We start from the raw sequence: 9,615 nt of genomic DNA, 5'->3' as shown, positions 1-9,615 counted from the left end.
TCACGGCCAGTCAGAGATACTTTGGTCTAGGATTTTCAGAAAGAAGTTTGAGAGGACATGATGACGAGCTCACATAACCATCTTGTTGCTACATGACATGTGTGTCAGGAGAAGACCAAATGATATGCTCAGAAGAGAGTCCTTATTACATATACACAGATATAGCTGTGTCTCAAGTCAGACGTTTTAGTTTACGTGAACCTATTGTACTTACGTGAGGTTAAGTTGGGTTTTTGATCACTTGTATCCAAAAATGTCTTCACTGTACAAAGATGAAAATACCTAAATCCTATGCCTCCTACAACATGGCCAAGATGATTGGGCTAAAAATATTTCAAAGCAAAAGTAGCAATTGCCTACCATACACACAGAAAACTTTTACAATATACCCATAAAACATGATTTGGACGAACATTATCTTTCTGGTAAACCAAGAAAGTTAAAAAAATGTACCTCCTTGTAACAAAACAATCAAACTTTTATGGAATTGTTGGCCGTGAACTAAATAGATTCTCAAAGTCATCTCAAGAAATAATAGTTTTAATAATAAGAGTAAGTTATTTTTAACCATTCTTTATGAAAATAGTTAATTAGGAAGACCTAAGAGTCTATTGAGACTACCCCTAGTTTGTGACAATGAAACCATTGCTTAGGTCTTTAATAGAAGTCAGTGTGAGCAAAACAACCCATCAGGGACAGTTGGGCTTTGAGAACTTTCTGAGGCAGACAAATGAATTTCACCTGGGAGTGCTTAGCATTAATGGTTTTAAATAGTCCAATTGGTTGAAAAAGCAGTGGCCTGGAAATTAGAAAGTCTGCGTTCTAGTTTCAGAATTAAATTGGCTCACAGGTTTTCCCTGCATCATAATGTCCTTGGGCCTCCATTTTCTCATCTCTAAAGGAATTTTTAGCTAATGCTGACTAGAGTCTCCTCTAGCTTCAAGATTATTATTTAGGGATAGCCAATTTACTTTCTTGTTGTAAAGAGGAAGATTTTTTCATAGAAGTCATAAATAAGTGCTTTATAAAATATGGGAAAGATTTAAAAAGTGACATTAATATTCCATTGTATTCATGTATTAACTTTGTATTCTATACTTGGGCCATTAGTGACAATATGACAAAACAGGGATCATGTCAAAGAGCTTTAAGTATAAAGCATAGTATTCACATTTATATCACACAATTAAGTGCTGTTGAGTTGGTTCCAATTCACAGCAACCTCATGCACAACAGAATGAAAGCCTGTCCAGTCCTGCGCCAGCCCTCACAATTGTTACGCTTCAGCCCATTGCTGCTGCCACTGTGCCAATCGATCTCCTCGGGAATCTTCTTCTTTTTCGCTGACTGTTTACTTTACCAACCATGATATCCCTTCTCCAGGGACTAGGCCCTCCTAATAACAAATCCAAAGTATAAGAGACACAATCTTTTCTCTACTTACCATGTTATTTATTGGCCCAATGGTGAGGATTTCTCTTTTCATTGAGGTACAATCTGTACTGAAGACTGGCACACACTTTTCTTGATTTTAAGCCATTCAGTATCCCCTTATTCTAACATTTACAGTATGGGCTCCTCATGAGTGCAGTTGAGTTTTCTGGAATTCCTGTTCTTTTCAGGATTTGTTATGATTCATTCAGTTGAATGCCTTTGCATAGTCAATACAACACAAGTAAACATTTTTCTGGTATTCTCTGCTTTCAGCAAAGATCCTAAGGAGCCCCTTGGTGGTAGTGGTGCTTATGTGCTGTGGAGTCGGTTCTGACTCAGCAACCCCGCATTGGATTTCCGAGACTGTAAATCTTTACGGGAGCAGAAAGCCTCATCTTTCTTCCATGGAATCGCTGGTAGTTTAGAACTACTGACCAGGAGATTAGCAGGCTGACTTATAACCACTATGCTACCAGAGCACCTAAGGAGCTCCTTAGCTCAACTAAATAAATGTTGCCACAAAGGTGAGCATGCAGAATCTGAGTCTACAGAGATTGAATGCTTAAGTCTGAGAGAGAATTTTGCAAAGTCTTCTTAGAGTTGGTCCTTAGAGGTGTTTGAAGATATTTTAAAGGATGGATGGGGAATTAACATGAATTTAATGTTATTTTCATTGTTATCAAAATAAGTCAAAGGAAGTCATTGAAAAATGAGTATACACATATAAATTTAGATATTTTTCTGGAAAATTTTTTCTAGTAAATTAAGATAATGAGGGCTACCTTTGAGTGCTTGTTAGCTTTTGCACTGTTAGTAATCTCATTAAGTACAACCATTTTACACCTCACTTTACAACTGATATTAAAGACAGATTGTTGTTAGGTGCTGTTGAATTACTTGACTCATAATCACAGTGATTTTGTGTACTGCAGAACCAAACAGTGCCCTCTCCCTTGTCATCTGCACAATCATTGCTAAGCTTGAGCCTTTCAAAATGTCACTGACCCTTTCTCCCACAGTCCTCTGTACTTCTCAGCTGGGTTCCATCCTTCATTGCAGTGGCCACACAGAACTCAGACACCATACTCACAGCTACTCACAGTTACAGGGTTTATTAGGGAAGTGAACAGGATCAGGAAATGCTTAGAGCACACTTGTTCCAGAAAGGATATCCTCTCCTCAACCGTGCCTACAAGCAGGTCTCACTAGACCATATCAGTGTTATAAAGCTCATTTGTTGTTGTTGTTAGGTGCCATGGACTCAGTACTGACTCATAGCGACCCTGTGCACAACAGAATGAAACACTGCCAGGTCCTGGGCCTACTTCACAACTGTTGCCACACTTGAGCCTGCATATCATCAGCAAATCCTGTTAACCACTCACAACTGAATTGTATTATCTATAAGCATTTTCCCACCTTCTTACCCAGACAGGTCAGGAAACAGTCATTTGGTGGGAGTTATAAACACTGTGACTAGAAGAGACATTAAATAATTTACTATACATCAGAGCCCATTATTATTTGAGTGCTTCCAACTGAAGGGACTCATCTTCTCTGGCACTACATAAAACAATGTTTTGCTGTTATTCATAAGATTTCACTGGTCAATGGCTTCAGAAGCATATTGCCAGGTCCTTCTTCCTAGTCTTACTTACTCTGAAAGCTCCACTGAAACCTGTCTACCATGTTCCTGCTGGTACTTGAAATACCAGTGACATACCTTCTAGCACCACAGCAACATGCATTCAGCCCAGTACAACAAACTGACACATGAGTAACAGCTAGAAAATGGCAGAGCTAGGATTTCAAATCATCCATACTTGGCTTCAAGACCCTTATTCTTTCCTTCACTATGCCAGTTCCCTCAAAGGAGGCAGAACTTTCTCCACAGTTCTACGAATATAAAGATTCTAAAGCCTCTTTTGTAGATCCAATTAGTTACTTACCTATAAGTATTTCCTCCATTTGAGTTTATTAGCCCTCATTAGCTTTCCCTTGGATTAGTGGAATCTTTTTCAAGCTTGTTGATCATAAGAATCTGCTGTAGAAATTCCTAAAAGTGCCTATTCCTAGGGGTTAGAAAGCCCAAAGGGAAGATCACGCTCAGCATTTCTCAAGGTGAAAGAACTGAAGAAAAAATTAAAGCCTCGACTTGAAATACTGAATCATTCTAAGGCAAAATGGAGTTGTGCTGTGGTCTGTAGGATCAGCACTGTACTGCAAGGTTAGTTTGAATTGCAAGGTCAGGAGTTCAAACTTACCAGACACTCCTTGGAAACCCTATACAGGGTCGCTATGAGTTGGAATTGATTCAATGGTACTTAACAACAATGGGCAAAATATTGAATGATTGAGAAAGTATCAAAAGAAGATGGAAGGAATACATAGTCACTGTTGTACCAAAAAGAAATGGTTGGTGTTCAACCACGCAGATAGCATATTGTTAGGCCCCCTAGTGGCCTAATCTAGTTGTTGTTGTTGTTGTTAAGTGCCGTTGAGTCGGGTCCGACCCATAGCAACCCTGTACAGGGTTTCCAAGGGTGTAAATCTTTACGGGAGTAGAAAGCCTCATCTTTCTCCCACAGAGCAGCTGGCAGGCTTGTACGGCGGTTAGCAGCCCAGGCTTATCTTTGTTGTTGTTAAGTGCCATTGAGTTGGTTCTGACCCATAGCTACCCTGGATAGGGTTTCCGAGGAGCGGCTGGTGAGCTTGAACCAGCAACCTTGCAGTGCAAACAGCTTTGCAGTCTGGCACATTAACCCACAGTGCCACACCAGGGCTTATCTTACAGCACCACTATTTCTCCTCCCTTAAAGGTTTACAGCCTGGGAACTGACTCCGCAGCATGTAGCAGCAATGTTTATGACTAGTGATAAGATCACTTCCTTGGTGATCTTATCCCCCATGTTTCTGTTGTCTGGTATGCCCAAAAGGTGATTCTTCTTTTCAAGCGCGTTTACATGTGAATTAAGAATCTCAAAAATAAATACAAGAAAAGGCTACCTGAGAAGATGGGCTAAATGCAAAAAAGTAGCATTTGCAGGGCATACCTGTACTTGAGTCTCAAGAATCATTGGACTAGTACCTCATAAGTGTTAGTACTCACTGATGACCGTAAGCCGTTCATCTGCATGACGCTTACTTGTTTAGGAATGTAGCTCAAGTCCTCTGGTCCTAATGATTACTCACTGGAAGCATGGCACTAGATTTTTCATGTCTCTGTCTCCCACTCTCTCAATAGCTGATGACAGTTCGGACAATTACGGGAAACATCTACTACGCACGGTCAGGAACAAAAATTGTTGGGAAGGTTCATGAAAAGTTCACATTAATTGATGGCATTCGAGTGGCAACAGGGTCTTACAGGTAAGTTTCTAATGTGCTCATTGTATATTAATTTAAACTTTTTAGAAGATGCATGTTATGTAACACTAAAAGTGTATTTTTTCCTCCTCAAGAAAGCCATTATGTCGAAGCTCTCCTCATGAGGGCGTCAGTGAGTGTACATTGGTTCATCAACAGCCTTTCACATCTCTATCCTCCTTACTGTGATCATTTTAATAACCTCTCAGCTGCTCCCCTGTCCCCAGTCTACTTTATACATACCAGTAGATTCATCTTACTAAAGCACAGCTCTGACCATGTACCTCATGTATGTGCTCTATCTCCCCTACCAGACTGTGTGAGCATGGTCTGTGTCTGAGTCATCATTGGATCTCCCATTGTTGTTGTTAAGTGCCTTCAAGTCAGTTCTGACTCATAGCAATCCTACATAGCATTTCCAAGACTTTAAATCTTTGGGGAGCAGAAAGCCTCATCTTTCTCCCACAGAGTGGTTGGTGGGCTTGAACCATTCACCTTGTGATTCTCAGTCTAGTGCTTATCTTCTGGAGCCATCGCCCTCCCATCTTGAATGAAAAACAAATGAAGAAGAAGATAGGATAAGCACTCGACTGCTAACCACAAGGTAAGCAATTCAAAACAGCCATTCCTTGGAAACACTCTATATAGGGTTACTATGAGTTGGAACTGATTTGATGGTACTTAACAACAAGAAGAAGCATGTTTTATATCAAAGCATGCCTGGGCTGCCCCTCCACTTCTTTGGGCTATTGATTCCTCTGGAGTCGGGCTGAGGTTTGTTGAAGAATAAAAGGATGGTTTGGAGGGGCCACCAGTAGAGACAGAGCTGTCTATGGCTGTTCCTAGAGGAAGCGGAAATCAAGTTACCGTCCTCTGGTGTCTCACCTGGGTATGTTTGAACTACAGTGTTGGAGGCAGAACAGAAGCTGTCACCTTCAGACTTAAATCCTTCACTTTGCTTCCAGCCTTGTCATTTAGCGCTTCAGTCTAGAACATACTGACCCAGGTTTCTGACCCCACCTCTGCAGTCTTCCTTTGGCAATAGCATCTTAAGGTTGAAAGCACAGGGAAGTTGACTAGAGGGTGGGGATAATGAGGGGTTAACACTAATCTTCAGAAGTTCAGATGGGCCATTTTTACTGATGTGGCTGCCATGGTGGTGTAGTTAGGATGTCTGATGGCATGCATGAGGTGTGTCTGTAGAGCTCAAAACAAAACCCACATTTTTGAAGAAATGCACATTCCAGAGTGATAATTATGTGTCAGCCCTGGGTAAAGGTGGGGATGTGGAGTTTGTGAAAGACAAGGCACTAGGGTTATGAAACTCCTGATGCCTTTCTTTTCAAACAATACCAGCAGTGCTCAAAACAAAATTCCAACTCATTCTTGAGACTTGTTGTTGTTGGTAAGTGCCATCGAGTCGGTTCTAACTCATAGCAACCCTGTGTAGGGTTTCTGAGGAGCGATCTTTTGGTCAAGTGCTTATACTGCAGCACCACACCAGGACTCCCTTTTGAGACTTACTGCATAAGAAGTTTACTAATATTAGGAGGGAACTAGCTTTTGACCCAAAGTAGGACTGATCTATATGAAACAAACCAAGTTCCACATGGTTTCAAGTTTTGAAGGCAGTTCTCATAAAGTACAATCTACATCAGCCTGGAGTCTTGTTTGTAAGAGATAAGAGTTGGTACTGTGTTTTTTTGATCTCTCATTTAAAAAATCCTATTCCTGGCACACATTTTGTGTACCGTTGGGGTGGTTGCAAGAGTCAGAACGTGAACTCAAAAAACTTTATGTAAAATGAAATGACTGATTCACACAGTGTGGATGTATAGAAAGATATCATTGGTTTCCAACTCCATTGACCAAGGGGCGGTAACATTGATCAGAACTCTGCCTCGGTGTCTTGCTATTCTCTCATTGATCTTTAGTCACAGACAGACTCCCTATCCGAAAACAAAGATCTGAGCTTCGGCCTTTAGCAATGACTTCCCAATGAGAGCAACTCCCTATCAGTTTCTGAAAAGTGATTGGCTCCCATTGGTTTACATGCCTGCCCAAGATGAGTCTCTATATCCAAGGGGGTAGGAACCTCTGACCCGCCTGGGTTTCATGCCACACCTGTAGTGAGTGGAGAGGGTGCATAAAGGCACGTCTTCTCATCTTCTCATGTGAGGGGTGGTGGTGGTGGTTACATATCAGTTGTTACCAGAGGAAGGGAAAGGGATGTAGACAGATAGGGACAGATGATCACACCTCAGCTCTAAATGTATTTTGGGCAATGGTATCATTACTAGAATAGCAATATTGTCTCCTTTTGTGAAAATGTCAGCACTAGAGGGGGAAGGAAGCAAGGAACCCTATGGTAGCAACTCATTCATAAGAAGGGAGCCTGACTGAGGTTCTCACACAGCATCCTGGGATGATGTCACCAGCCGGTTGCCTTCCTGGACTAAATAGCTTTCTAGTTTATAAAAATCCTGAGGTTGGGATGTATAGGCTTTCACAGATGGTTAAACACTTACCTTTTTACTTTTATGTGGACACATATGTACATGTTAAGGCTAGTTGAATTCTCAACTAAATGGTAGGGGTAATATCACCAAAGATCTGACTCTCGTATCATTCGATACCTGAGCTTTACTTTGTAGATGACAATAAGTAAACCAAAATTGCTTACCAGTTTCTATCTGTTTTATTCCTGAAGTTTTACATGGACGGATGGCAAGTTAAATAGCAGTAACTTGGTAATCCTTTCCGGCCAAGTGGTTGAACACTTTGATTTGGAGTTCCGAATCCTTTATGCACAGTCAAAGCCCATCAGCTCCAAACTCCTGTCCAACTTCCGGATCAGCAGCAAATTTGACCATCTAGTTGACCAAAAGCCACCATCCAAGGAACTCACACTGGGCAACCTGCTGAGGCTGCGGCTGGCCAGACTGTCGAGTACTCCCAAGAAGCCTGACTTGGAACCAGTGGTGTCCACCGAGGGCAGGGTGGAGACCAAGCACCACGACTCTGTGTCCTCTACCATCAGTGACGAAGACTACCTAAACAGCCATAAGGACGAACTCGAGAGCAGAAAGGCAACTGATGTTGCCACCCAAACAGAGCCAGGAGAAGAGCTCCCAACAGTGCATGTAAGTGACATGGGGACACAGACCAGGGTCAGCACAGCGTGCTCTGGGACCCAAACCACTGTCGCCACCAGGGTAGCCAGCTCTCAGACCGTGATTTGGTCCAAGTCAACCACCACCCAGACAGATGTGGATGAGAGTATCCTCCTTTCTCAGGGAGTGCAGTCTAAGGAAGGGTCACCAGTGTCAAAAATGTCTGTGTCAAGATCATCCAGTCTGAGGTCTTCCTCATCTTTGTCTTCCCAAGGCTCGGTGGCAAGCTCCATTGGCTCCCAGACATCCATGAGAGCCACTGACTTCCACAACCCTGGCTACCCAAAGTACCTGGGCACCCCCCAGTTAGATCTGTGCCTAAGAGACTCGTTCAGAAACTTGAATAAAGAGAGACAGCTTCACTTTGCTGGGATCCGGTCCCGGCTCAACCACATGCTGGCCATGCTCTCCAGAAGAACATTCTTTACAGAAAACTACCTCGGCTTTTCTTCAGGACCCTTTAACAGATCACCAGTTAACTTGCTTACTATCCGAGACATAGCCCTTTACCCCTCCTATCAGTGATTGCTCAGTGGTCAGGGACTCGAGTCTCAGCAGAGTTTCCTGTTGTTGTGGAAAAGGTCTCGTGTCCCGCATTGCTTTCTTTTACCTCTAAAGTCACCTTGACTTTTAGATATTTCTTTGAGTTCTATAAATGGTATATTGCTATTGTTTTATTTTTGTCATGCCTAAATCAGGTATCGGAGTCCCTGGGTGGTGCAAATAGTTAACACTCTTGGCAGTTAACCAGAAGGTTGAAGGTCTGAGTCCACTCAGAGGTGCCTTGGAAGAAAGGCCTGGCAACTCTCTTTTTATTTTAAATCGGCCTTTGAAAACCCTATGGAGCAGTTTTACTCTGACACACATAGAGTAGCCACGAGTCAGAGCTGACTCGATAGAAGCTTTAAAAAAACAAACACATCAGGTGTTGGTTTTATAGTTTAAACAATAGAGGTACAGTTTTTTGCAAAATTTCAACACCCATATTTCTGAAAGAAATATGTGTGGTCTAAGGTGAGGGCTAATATACGTTCTACATTTTTCTTGAGTCGTGTATGCTTCTGTTTTACAGGTTGGAATCACTAGTTTTGTGGGGTTTTTAAGCCAAAATCCTATTTACCTCTCTTTCCTAATAATTTGTCTCTTCTTTATAATGTATGTGTTCTCAGCACAAAATAAATATTTGCATGTACAACTCTGGTCTGGTGGTTGCCTTTTCTCTGCTTGCTGGTAGTTTTCTCTTAATGTCAGGACTATGTCACAAATACACACACCAAATAGGTATTTATGCCTTTTTTTAAAATAATAGTGTTGGGGTGGGAGAAGAAGACAATTCAAATTATAAGAGTTAAAATAACTACGTTATAGTTAGAAGACATAAAGCTAGCCTCAGGGTCATATCTTCCTTGCTGTTGTTGTTAAGTGCCATCGAGTTGGTTCCAACTCATAACGACCCTGTATAGGGTTTCTGAGGAGCAGCGGGTGGGTTTGAACTGCCAACTTTGCAGTCCAGTGCTTATCCTACAGTGCCATACCAGGACTCCATATCTTCCTTAGCAATGTAAATATCAATGTTATCTTTATATTTGAGAAACAAAACTTACCAAAGCAGCAAGCTTTTGCCTATACTCTAGTTTTTCTT

At 41.8% G+C, this 9,615-nt stretch overlaps 1 protein-coding gene across 1 annotated transcript; it reads left to right on the top strand.

The window, feature by feature from the left end:
• The first annotated feature begins 4,545 nt into the window (after positions 1-4,545).
• FAM83D (family with sequence similarity 83, member D) lies at positions 4,546-8,498 on the top strand. The gene is made up of 3 exons (XM_006876637.1): positions 4,546-4,551; positions 4,679-4,803; positions 7,511-8,498. The coding sequence occupies exons 1-3, from the start codon at positions 4,546-4,548 to the stop codon at positions 8,496-8,498; spliced, it is 1,119 nt and encodes a 372-aa protein (XP_006876699.1).
• The last annotated feature ends 1,117 nt before the right edge of the window (positions 8,499-9,615 follow it).

The sequence above is a fragment of the Chrysochloris asiatica genome, unplaced genomic scaffold, assembly GCF_000296735.1.
Source record: "Chrysochloris asiatica unplaced genomic scaffold, ChrAsi1.0 scaffold00403, whole genome shotgun sequence".
Classification (NCBI taxonomy): Eukaryota; Metazoa; Chordata; class Mammalia; order Afrosoricida; family Chrysochloridae; genus Chrysochloris; species Chrysochloris asiatica.
The sequence above is the reverse complement of the archived record's forward strand: the minus strand, read 5'-3'. Positions and strand labels throughout refer to the sequence as shown.